Source organism: Cricetulus griseus, chromosome 5 (assembly GCF_003668045.3).
Source record: "Cricetulus griseus strain 17A/GY chromosome 5, alternate assembly CriGri-PICRH-1.0, whole genome shotgun sequence".
In the NCBI taxonomy this organism is placed as follows: domain Eukaryota; kingdom Metazoa; phylum Chordata; class Mammalia; order Rodentia; family Cricetidae; genus Cricetulus; species Cricetulus griseus.
Genome location: NC_048598.1, coordinates 183,108,027 through 183,120,846, shown reverse-complemented (window position 1 = coordinate 183,120,846; position 12,820 = coordinate 183,108,027). Strand labels below are relative to the sequence as shown.

At 44.7% G+C, this 12,820-nt stretch overlaps 1 protein-coding gene across 11 annotated transcripts in view; it reads left to right on the top strand.

The window, feature by feature from the left end:
• Tecpr2 (tectonin beta-propeller repeat containing 2) overlaps nt 1-12,820 on the top strand; it is a 90,659-nt gene that overhangs the window by 14,830 nt on the left and 63,009 nt on the right. For 10 of the 11 annotated variants that reach the window (XM_027416612.2, XM_035445378.1, XM_027416617.2 and 7 more), the window contains 2 exons: nt 6,021-6,149; nt 6,741-6,872. In XM_027416612.2, the coding sequence (XP_027272413.1) occupies nt 6,021-6,149; nt 6,741-6,872 (261 nt within the window). Of the gene's footprint in view, nt 1-5,990; nt 6,150-6,740; nt 6,873-12,820 lie in introns of all 11 variants that reach the window. The other variant, XM_027416618.2, reaches the window with a different exon arrangement.

Here is a 12,820-nt window from a genome sequence, read left to right as displayed (position 1 = left end):
TGGATGTGTTTACCTGTATCACCATCTGTCCTTGGGTTTATTTATAGCCCATGAGAATTATTATAGTCCATGAGAGCTGTAAAGTTCCATATGAAAATGAGCTGTCGGGACCACCCCCAGTTGCTGTAGGCAGCTTTGTCGTGTTCATGTCTCATAGTTAATCTGTAAGAGGGCCAGGACTATAACCTACTTTGGTAAACCATAGCTTCACTTGGTACCTAGATATGGAGGATATTCTCATATATTTGGCAGGATGATTATTGTAGAAATTACTATGTGAGAAATTAAGGGCATTTGTCAAAAGGAGAAACAGTTGTGTGATTTTTTTGAATAAGTGACTTCAAAATAAAAGATGATCTCACAAAAGATTTGAAACTTGAATAATTGTGTGCTTGCCATGGTTTTAATAAACTCACATGAAGATTGAGTCAGTGTTAGTTAATAGAATTATTGATCCAAGGACCAAACATGCCAGGAGTCAGTTTATAGATCCCTTCAGGTATACTGTTTAATTAACGGGGCAAACTTGGGAGAGACAGGACAGGTATCAACTCTCAATGGCTCTGTGCTTGTCCATTGCAGACCTCGAGTTGGTCTTGGCTCTGGGTTGGGCTCTTCTGACTTCAGACTTCCTTCCTTCCTTCCTTCCTTCCTTCCTTCCTTCCTTCCTTCCTTCCTTCCTTCCTTCCTTCCTTTTTTTCCTTCCCCCAACCCAAGACAGGGTCTTTCTGTGTAGCCTTGGCTGTCCTGGAGCTTGCTCTGTAGACCAGGCTGGCCTTGAACTCACAGAGATCCTCCTGCCTCTGCCTCCCCAGTGCTGAGATTAAAGGTGCTTAACACTACCACCTGGCCAGACTTTTCTTTTTGAATTTATTTTTATTGTTTGGGAAAGAACCTCTTGTCAAAGCTCCCTTGGGTTTTTGAGACAGGGTCTCTCTATACAGCCTCGGCTGTTCTGGAACTTACTATGTAGACCAGGCTAGCCTCAAACTTACAGAGACCAACCTGTTTCTGCCTTCAAGTCTGGAATTAAAAGCATGCACCACTACGCCTGGCCTTTAGTTCTCTCTCAATAAGGACTCAGTGTATTCATGAATAATAATCATTTCTTTCTTTAGAAATGACTTTAGATTTTTGTTATTTTGAAGATTGAATATTTAGAATGGAAAGGAGGATTCTGGGAAGACAGTGGATTAGGAAACCAGGAGGCATCATTTCCTCTCCTAGCTTGGAGTTGTTTGTGCGGAATCCAACTAATGAGACTCGTTTGGACCTCAAGGCTATTAACTTGTGACTTCTAGAGACAGTTTGATGGTAAAATGTGGGAGATTTGGTCAATTTTAGTCTTTAACAGAATAACAGATACCTGTGTTTTACCCCTTGCCCTGTGGAAAGCAGTTATGTCCCTGGAACACCTTGTGTTTCAGGATCCAGAGTGGTTAAAAAGAACTCTGTCCTCTGAGTGTTTGGGAGGTAGGTTCTCACTAACCCGGACAGCTGCCTCTGACCACAGATGTGTCAGCGAGGTAGGTGGCCATTTTGAACTTTGCTTACTCTTGTAGAGCCCTCCCTCTCCGGCTGAAGTGCCTTGCGGGGTATTTGAAGAATTGGTTCAGTGTTTGAGAGAGTGTGCTGCGCTTGCAGAGGACCCAGGTCTGGTTCTCAGTGCCACACCAGGCATCTCAGAGCCACCTGGAACTCCAGCTTCAGGGCATCCAGAACCCACACAGACACATACATATAATTAAAAGTCAAAGCAATCTTATTTTTTGAAAATACATTTCTCTTCATAAGATATTCTAATCATAGTTTCTCTCCCCTCATCTCTTCCCAGATCCTCCTCACCTTCCTACCATCTGTCTTAGTTAGGGTTCTTATTGCTGTGAAGAGACACCATATAAAGGAGAACATTTAACTGGGGTGGTTCACTTAGAGTTTCAGAGGTTCAGTTCATTGTCATCATGGCAAGGAGCATGGCAGAGTACAGACAGACACAGTGCTGGAGAAGTAACAGAGTCCTACTTCTTGCAGGCAACAGGAAGTGGACTGTGACACTAGGAGTAGCTTGAGTTTCGGAGAGCTCAGAGCCCACCCCCACAGTGACACAAGGCCACACCTCCTAAGAGGTGGTCATTATCTTTCAAACCACCACCCATTCACACTTTCTTCTTCTCTTTCCTGAGAAAATAAAATAGAACTAACAAAACAAAATAAAAAACAACCCAAAATAAAACAAAACAAAAAATGTGAAAAACACAAATGCAGATACACAACACACGCGCGCGCGCGCGCGCGCGCGCGCGCACACACACACACACACACACACACACACACACTCCATTAAAAACAAAACCAGAAACCATAATATACAAACAAAAGACTAGTAAGGTTAAAAAATACCCAAATAAGCAATGTGAGACCCACCCACCCCCCCAAAAAAAATTCTCCAAAAATACTATTGAGTTTGTTGTTGTTTTTTCCATCTACTGCTAAGCATGGGGCTTGCCCTTAAAGATGGTTTGTATGGGGGCTGGAGAGATGGCTCATCAGTTAAGAGCACTGACTGTTCTTTCAGGGGTCCTGAGTTCAAATCCGAGTAACCACATGGTGGCTCACAACCATCTGTTATGTGATCTGGTGCCCTCTTCTGGTGTGCAGATATACATGGAAGAAGAATGTTATATACATAATAAATAAATAAATAAATAAATAAAATCTTTTAAAAAAAGGATGGTTTGTATGCTCAGTGACACTCTGTTGGAAAAAACTTAATTTTTCCTTTTCGAGCAATGTCAATCGAAGGTAGCTTTTTGATTAGGGATAGGAGTTTGTGTCCACTTCCCATTTTCAGGGCTGGCACTCCATTTGACTTGGAACTGTGTAGGCATGCTGCCACAGTTTCTGTGTGTGCGTGTTTGTCAGTCCTGTTGTATCTGGAAGGTGCTGTTTTTCTGGAAGACATTCTATCCCCTCTGACTCTTATAATCTTTCCAATTCCTCTTCTGTAGCGCTCCCTTATCCCTGAAGGGAGGGGTTTGATAGGACTGAGTGTTCAATTGTGGGTTTGTTCCCATCTACTTCAGGAGGAAGTTTTTGATGATAGCTTAGTGAGATGAGTAAAGGCACTTGCTGCCAAGCCTGATGACCTGAGTTCAATCTCTGGAGCCCACATGGTGGAAGAAGAGACCCAGCACCAGTCAACTGTCCTTGGACCTCTGCACATGCTGTGGTACACCCTCCCTGACACACTAAATAAATGCTAACAATTTAGTGTTCAATTAAGGGATGAGGATATAGCTTAGTGGTGGACCCTTTACCTAGCATGCCCAGGATTGTAAGTTCAATATTCAATACTGAAAACACAAAAGAAAAAAGGTGAATTTTTGGCACAACTAACAACGTACATCACTGTAAAGAACAAATAAAAGAGCAGGAGAGATTGCTTAGTGCTTAATAACACGTATGTCTGTTGCAGACGACTGAAGCCTGTTCCCAGTCCTATGTGGGGCTGTTGGCAAGCAGCTGCAACTCCAGCTCCAGGGAGATCTGACGCCTCTGTCCTCCATGGGAACTGTTCATAAGTGCATGCATATGTCTGTGCAAACATACACATAACTAAAATAATAAAAATAAACCTTAAAAAATAGTAACACTAACTTCACTTTGATAACAAAGCCTGACAGAGATACCAGATAAAACTTTACAGCATCATTCCTTGTGAACATCACTATAGAAATCCTCAAAAAATGCTAGCAAACTGATTCAGTAGGAGGTTCAAAAAATTATATACCACGATCAAGGTCAAATTGATCCCTGGAATGTAAGGGTAGTTTAATGTGTGAAGAGCACTGTGAGACCTGGGATCAGCTCAGCTGGTAGAGGGCTTGCCTAACATGTGTGCAGCTCTGAGATTGATCCCTAGACTGCAGCAAACTGAAAGGGTTAAAAATCAGATAAGATAATCCTCAGCAACCCCCCACCACCACCACCTCTGAGTTACCCAGTTCTACCCTGATCCAAGAAATTTAAAAACCAGACCACTTTCAGGAAAAGTGAAAAGGTCACGGTGCAACCCCGAAACAATAGAATGTTCCCATCTCATGACAACCAATGAAAATATGTAACTCTTTCCCAGTTCTGAACAACCAAGGCATGCACCACACTGCTTGTGTTTTTTTTTTCCTTTATAAACCCCTTACAATTGAGGCCAGGCACCCTTTTCCTGCAGCTGCAGTGCCAGTTTGCTGGACGGGGTCCCTGCCAAGGCTTGTAAATCAATATTAAACCTTTTGTGTTTGCATCAGTGAGTTGGCTCCTTGGTGGTCTTTTTGGGGGTCTCACGAATTTGGCATAACACAACCCTGGCCCAGTGGCAAATTCCCATAATCCTACCACTTGGAGGTAGGAGTAGGAGGTTCAAGAAGTTCAGAGTTAGCCAGGCAGTGTTGGCGCACGCCTTTGATCCCAGATCTGGGGAGGCAGAGGCAGGCTGGTCTACAGAGCAAGTTCCAGTACAGTCAGGGCTATACAGAGAAACCTTGTTTCAAAAAATCATGAAAAGAAAAAGAAATCCAAAGTCATCCTCAAGTTTGAAGCTACCCTTGGTTGCATGTGCCTATCTCAGAGAGATGACAAATAAATACGGTAATTGACGTTGTGGAATTACAGACACGCACTGTCACGCCTGTCCTGGAAGCAGAAAGTCAAGAGGTATTTGAACATTCTTCATAGCATTATTTACAGTATCTACACTGAGAAACAAAATTCTTTATGAAAAGATGACTGGATATTGTCAGGATAGCTGGGTGTGGAGGCAGGGGCAGGTAGATCAATGTAAATTCAAAGCCAGCATGGAAAGTGAGACCCTGCCTGGAAATAAAGAAAAAAGACAGGGTAGTAGAATACCTGTGGCTGAAAGTGGCAAGAAGGATGTCTGGGGGAGAAGGAAGGGAGGTGAGGGGACTAGAGCATATAATGATATGTCTGTGTGAAAATGCAGTAGGAAAACCCTTGGCTTTATGTGCTAACTTTAAAAAAGAACAGGAGAGCCCGGGTGGCGCACGCCTCTAATCCCAGCACTCGGGAGGCAGAGGCAGGAAGATCTCTGTGAGTTCAAGACCAGCCTGGTCTATAAAGCTACACAGAGAAACCCTGTCTTAAAAAAACAGGAGTGGATAGAGCCAGGTATGATGGCGGTGACAATAATCCCAGCATGTGGGAAGCTGAAGGGGGGGGATGAGCAGTTTGTTGAAAGACATCCTGGTAGTATAGAGAGACCCTGTCTCAAAGGTAAAAGCATCTGTGACAACAAACTGTGTGGCTATATAAAGGGATGACATGAGGAGATTCTGATGGTTGCCACAGCATGTTTCATGGACTTTGTGACATTGTGTTAGGTAATATGGCAGTTGGAAAAAGACAAACAATAAGGCCCTTAGAATCGTAGATGTCTAAGAACAGAGTTGCCAGGAGCTGGGTGGGGAGGGGTTCCGTGGGAGAATGGGGCTTATTGATTTGGGGGGTTTTTGTTTGTTTGGTTTTGGTTTGCGGTGCCTAGCCCTGGCTACCCAGGAACTCTCTCTCTCTGTAGACCAGGTTGGCCTTGAAGAGACCCGCCAGCCTCTGCCTCCCCAGTGCTGGGATTAAAGGTGTGCCCACCACCACTGCCTAGTGGGGCTTATTAATTGATGGGTGTGAAGTTCCCACTTTACTGCATGAAAATAATTCTGCAGATGGAGGATAATGATGGATGACTATACGTTTTGGATATACTGTATACAAAAATGTACACAAAATGTAATTTGGGGTTCTATATGTTTTATAATAACAATAATGATAAGGTAAAGATGTTAGAAACATTTGTCTTTCTGACTTGTACACATTTCCAGTCAGGAATTTATATGCTATAGCTCAGGGACTTACTTTCATGGTTCGGACTTTACAGCTACTTTTTTTTTTTTTTTTTTTTTTTTTAATGCCTCTGGTCACAGGTGATTTGATTTTGACGTGTCTTCCTTTAGGGGAAGACAGAGTCTATCACTGTGGTGAAGCTGCTGAGCTGCTTTGATGACCTTGTGGCAGCAGGTACTGCTTCTGGGAGAGTTGCAGTTTTCCAGCTCGTGTCTTCATTGCCAGGGAGGAACAAGCAGGTGAGTGGTCGGGTTCTGCCATTGCTTCCCTTCTTGGCAGGTTCCTCATGGAGTTTTTCAGGTGAAAGGTCCTTAGAGCTGGGTGTGGTGGCGCACGCCTTTAATCCCAGAACTCCAAAGGCAAAGACAGGTAGGTCACTGTGAGTTTGAGGCCAGCCTGGTCTACATAGTAAGACCCTGTCTCAGAGAGAGAGGGAGGGAGGGAGGGAGGTGGGTGGCGGTCCTTTGTTCCTGCTTGGAACATTAGACATAAAGTAACAAATCGCTCTTATTTTTACATAATGCCCTCTTGTGTTCTTTTCGAGTTTGTAAAAAATTGTAGTGTGTGTGTTTGTGTGTACACATGTACTACAGCTCATGTATGGAGATCAGAGAATAATTTGGGGGAGTCATTTCTTTCCTTCTACTGTATGGGTTCTGGATGGATGGATGGATGGATAGATAGATAGATAGATAGATAGATAGATAGATAGATAGATAGAAGCTTGTGTACAGTTCTATGTAAAATCAGCTTCTCCCAAAGTAGGAGTGACATTCACATAAATGCAGTCACTCAGCTAGCCTTTCCTTGTGCTCTGTTGTCACCCATAGCTTCGGAGATTTGATGTCACTGGTGTTCATAAAACCAGCATTACAGCTCTGGCTTGGAGCCCCAATGGGATGAAACTGTTCTCTGGAGATGACAAGGGGAAGATCGTCTACTCCTCTCTAGATCTAGACCAGGTAAGGTGATTTTCAGGGAAGTTGTCCATTGTCTTCTTTTATCATGGTGTATTACAGTCTTGCTTACATTTCAGTGGCTTGTGCTCTCCACCACTGTGCCCTTAGGCTGCCAATTGTTACAGCATTTTCTCTAAACGTTTCTAGTGTCTTATAAGCTTCTACTGTCACTAAAGAGTGGGTCTGCAAAACCAACAGTAAAATTATACATATTTGAGTCAGACATGGCAATGCCCTGTAATTGCAGCACTTGAGAGTTTAAGTAGGAGGGTCTCCCTGAGTTTAAGGCCAGCCTGGGCTGCATAGAAAGTGCCTGGCCAGCTAGAGATGCATAATGAAATCTACCTCAAAATGAACAAAGGAACAAAGTGTACATGTTTCCAGTCATGTCTGTGGACAAAGGGTAGTGATCCAGTGAACGGAAAACTTAACATCTTGCCAACATCTTCCACAGAAGACCTGTGTGGGAAGTGGTAGGAGGAGGAAAGACTTGACAGTAGCCTGGTATTCTACCCTAAGCACATACCATTGTTACGATAAATCTTTCTGCCAGATGCCGCCTGAGCCCCACCGCCACGTGTGAGCTTTATGCCAGCCGCCTGAATGAATACACAGGCCCAAATGAATACACAGAAACTTGTATTAGGTTCAAAGCAGCTTGGCCAATGACTAGGACTTCTCATCTGCTAACTCAGTCTTAATTATCATAAACCTATATATTTTATAAGACTTATCTTATTGGTCCCTCCTTGCTGGGATCACATCTTGTCTCTGGAGCAGGAGAAGAGGGGAAAAAGGGGGCCCTTCCTGTTTCTCCTTCGCTTAAATATGAGTCTCCTTGCTATGTCACTTCCTGTCTGGATCACCACTTCTCTACTACATTTCCCAGAATCCTCTGACTCCTAGTCCCATCTAACTTGCTGTCTCTTTGGCCAAACAGTACTTTATTCAATAATCAATAAGATAAACATACACAGAAGTACATTCCTCATCATACCATCTCAGATGTTCTTCATCATAGTGCCAGTGTTTGTGTGGCGGTCAGAGCACAGCTGGTAGGAGTCAACTCTCCTTCCACCCTGTGGGTCCCAGGGATCAAATGCAGGTCATCAGGCTAGACAGCAAAGCACCCTGACCCACGGAGCCATTCGGCAGCCTCTCGGTATGTTCTTGTTTCCAGGGTTCAGCCAGGGGCTCAAGCAGGGCCCTGGCAGACTTGTGTCACATAGGCTGTGCTCAAAGCCCATGATTTTCCTGCTGCAAACCAGGCTCGGTGATGCCTCTGTCGTGCTCTGTCATGTGCTTGCCGGATGGACTAAACATTCCCTCTTCGTTCCCTGTGTCAAATTCTAAGAATTTAGGGTTTGCTCATTTGTTTATTGTTTTGCTTTGAGATAGCTGCTATGCCTAGCAGAACTTAACTATTTTATTAGCCCTCTAGTCTAAGACTGAACTATTACTAATACTCCCTAGTTGTAGTTCCCAAACTTTCTGGTCTCAGAACCTTTTATGCTCTTAGAAAGATGACCCCAAAAGTTTTTGTTTGTATGGAGTATATCTATAAAATATACCTTGTTAGAAATTTAACTCAGAACTGGAAAGGTAGCTCAATGGGTGAAGTCACCTGCTGCAACGGCTGATGACCTGAGTGTGATTCAGAAAGGAATTGATTGACCCCTTTAAGTTGTCATTTACCATTCACAAGTGTCCTGTGGCATGGGCATGCAGCTCCCCAAGTAAATATAATAAGAAAAGTAATTAAAACTGACTGAGTACTTGGGAGCCAGAGGCAAATGGATTTCTCTGAGTTGAGGTCAGCCTGGTCTACATACTGAGTTCTGCATAGTGAGGGATAGCCAGGGCTGCATAGTGAGACCCTGTCTCAAAACAAAATCCAAGAACAACAAAACAAGCTGACAAATTTAAAAACCATTTGTCATTATTTTTATGTAGAGTGGGACTCATGATCTAGGCTTTGCCTATGGTAGGAAGCATTCACCATTGAGCTGTGTTTCTAGCCCTTAGTTGTATAAACCCGCACTGCAAATTAACGTAAAACAACATGAGAACTGTGGCCTCACAGTCTGTGGTGTGCATCTCCCAAGACAGCTGGCCTCTGGTCTCCGTTTTGTTTGGAGTCTATAAAGAACACACAGCGTCACAGAGACGAGTATTGGAAATGGTGTGAGTGTTTGACTGGACTTCTCATATTACTGTGGATGTTCTGTTTTACTTAAACTTCCACCCTGAAAAACAGTCACTCTGGAGGCAAAGGCAGGTGGATTTCTATGAGTTTGAGGCCAGTCAGGTCTGCAGAGTGAGTTCCAGGGCATCCAGGGCTACACAGAGAAACCCTGTCTTGAAAAAAACCAAACCAAACCAAAACAAACAAAAAAATTACATGGAGGTTTCTTTCCTTTCCCTTCTTTCCCTTCTCCCTCCGTTGCGCCCTCCCTCCATCTCCTCCTTCCCCTCCCCTCCCTCTCCCTCTGTCTCCCCCTGCCTCTCTCTCATGTGTATGACCTAATGAGTTTAATTAGGGTTGCTTACTTGGATATGAATGTCGGAGGTTATTTACAGGAGCACAGGCAACTTACTAGTGGCTACACTACTGAAGAAAATCTCTCCCCAAGCGAGCACTGACTGCCAGGAACCCCTTATGGGGAGACAGGGTCTCGTGAGTCTCTCCCCTGTCCATTTTGGAAGGCAGATGAACCCAATCTTACACTGGTCTTGTGTAGATAGATAGTCATAGCTATTATGAGTTCATGACCATATCATGTAGTACAAAAATAAAAACCCGGAGACATATATTAGGGTTCAAGCTGAAGATCAGAAAAGCACAGCAGCCTCAGACTGAAAGGGCTGATCCTGTTTCCACGAATCCTCAGACTACTTCTGCAGTCTGAATGCCACATGAGACCCTGAGATCCTGTCTTATACTCCTCTCTAGTGCTGGGATTAAAGGTGTGGCCACCACTGCCTGGCCTCTATGGCTGTGGCTAGCTTAGCGTTCTGATCTTTAGGCAAACTTTCTTAGTTATGAACAGGATGCCACCACAATATCATGCCCAGAAGATACCATTCCACAGCCCTCTTCCCTGTCTTGAGGCTCTTCTATCCTTTCTGACCCCCTCTTCTGGGATGGTCCTTGTGCCTTAAAGTGGATAATATAGATGTCCTATTTAGGGCTTAGCATTCAATATTCATGTATTCTCAGCACTTTGACCAGTTTTGGACTTTTGCTAAAAGAAGCTTCTCTGACTAACACCGAGAGAAGCACTAATAATCTAAGGGCACAAACACAAATATTTAGAAGGTAGTTTGTTAAGTACAGCATGTCCATTTCGCCAAACAGCAATAGTAGCTTCCCCGCTAGTGCCTATGACCTTTCCAGCCGTGGGCTTTTGACCAGATTTGTAATAACAGGCATGAACTCCCTCCCGTGGGATGGGCCGTATACCCAAGCAGAGACTGGTTGCTGCTATTCACCTGTGGCAACTTTGCCTGATGGGTACGTAGTATAGCACACAGGGTCCAAAACTGGGTGGGACTGCTGATTATTTTTCCTCTATAAACCTGCATAGTACCACTTTCTGGCACTCTTAAAACAAGATGGCAAGGAGTAAGCTCCCAGCTCATTCTTGTTTGATTTCTTTGTGCCCTGCAACCTGAGCATGTAGTGTCTTCAGTGATAGGGTCTTATCATCTAGTTTTAGTTGGAGAGATGCTGTTGTAGTCAGTATTGTATTGCTCTGAAGAGACACCATGACCAGGTAACTCTTAAAAAAGAAAGCATTTAATTGGGGGCTTGCTTCCAGTTAGTTCACTGTCATTATGGGAAGCAGACAATCATGGCACTGTACCCTGATCTGCAGGCAGCAAGCAGAGGAGGGAGAAAGACTGAGCTTAGCATGGGTGTTTGGAATCTCAAGCCCACTCCCAGTGACACACTTCCTCTAACAAGGCCACACCCATATGAGCCTATGGGGGCCATTCTTATTCAAACCACTGCAGATATCTTAGAGATTAAGGAGCTGGTTGTCTTCCCAGCACTCAACGGTGGCAGTCAACAACTGTCAGTAACCCAGTCCTGGATTACCCAGCACCCTCTATGATCTCTGGGAATGAGGCACCCACGTGGTGCATAGACCTTCAGATACATAAAAGAAATCTTTCAAAAGTAATGGCTGTGGCATATGTTATTCCTAAGGCTTCTGAGGACTGCTTCACAGGCAACTCAGAGAGGCCGTCTACCCTGTGGCTGCAGGGAACTGCTTTATCACGTGGGGTTTTCTTTTTTCTTTTCCTTTTTTTTTTTTTTCTTTTGTTTTTCAAGTCCGGGTTTCTCTGTGTAACAGCCCAGTCTGTCCTGTAACTCACTTTGTAAACCAGGCTGGCCTCAAACTCTCACAAAAATCCACCTGCCTCTGCCTCTGGAGTGCTGGGATTAAAGGTGTGCACTGAAAGACCCCCGGAAGCTCAGGCCTCCAGGATCTCAGCCCAGGACTGCGGTCACCCCAATCACCAGGTGGAGTCGAAAGCTTGATGCAAACTGCACATGGTTTTATTATAGTTGTTTAACGAGCTAACCCCATGTTAGCTCGGGTCTCTCACCCACCCGCCATGGCGGATGGCTGGCAAAGACAGCTGGAAGCATCTGCGTAGAGACCTTGTAGGGCAGCGTAAGGGGAGTGTCTAGGGGTACGCACAGGCTCAGGATTGGTGTGCCTCCAGGCTTGGAGGGCTTGCCCTGTGTTGATTGGTCAACTGGTTGATATGGCCCATAGGCCCTCCCAGGGTGGTTTCTATGCTCTGTGCATTATTGCTGTGCGCTTGTCCGTAAAGCACACCCAGAGCCTTAAAGCATAGCACCACCAGCTAACTTCTGATTGGTTCCTTGCCAAGAGGCAGGCCTCTGACCTCTTAGTGACCAAGGCAAGGTCATGGCAAGCACGTCATGGCCGCCAAAATGGGGAGCTGGTCCCTTCGGTACCATCACGGCCTGGCATGTGGGGTTTTCTTTAAAAACGGATTGCAATGTGGAGTCTGACACCTCTGGTGGCTTTTCCCCACCTCATTACAGTAAACCATGCTAGTTTGTCTTACACTTGGAGTGGATCTCTCACCCTTGCATGATCTTTAGGACTGCGTGCCAGCCGCTCAGACTAGGAACCTCAGAGGGCGCTTATCTTCTGATGCTGACACCTGTGTTACAAGGTGTCAGAAGGCTGGGGCTGGAGAGATGATGCAGCAGTTGAGAGCAGCACTGGGCACTCTTCCAGGGGACCTGGGTTCAGTTTCCAGCACACAAATGGGGCTCACAGCTACCTCTAAGTTCTATGTAATCTGGCAGCTTCTTCTGGTTTCTGGGGCAGCAGGCATATACTTGGTACATAGGCATTCATGTAGACAAAATACCCATATTATCTTTTAAAAAGAAAGAAATGTGCCGTTATTAATGTTTCCATCATGCTGGACACAAGATTTGTCAGCTTTTGGAATCTTGTCTAAATTTATATAGATAAAAGTTTTCAAGATTCTCATGTTCACTTGAAGGTTACAAATACTAGAACAACAGGCTCTCTTTATTTACAGAGTAATGTCTGCCAATTACAGTGTTTGAAGTGAAAATGGTGTGTGAAAACAGCATCTGGTTTGAGTTACACTCCTACCACGGCACAGATACTTTTTATTTTCAAGATAGGGTTTCTCTGTGTAACACCGACTGTCCTGGAACTTACTCTAGCCCAGGCTGGCTTTGAACTCAGAGTTTCACTTACCTCTGCTGCCTGAGCACTCAGACTAAAGGCATGGGCCACCGCCACCACCTGAAGGAAAAAGCTTGTAGATTCAGATAAATACCAGCCAAAGGCAAGCCAGAGCAGCGAGGCCAGGGCCAGCGAGGCAGGGAGGCCAGAGAGAAGCGGCAGCCGACGGGGAAGAGCGCG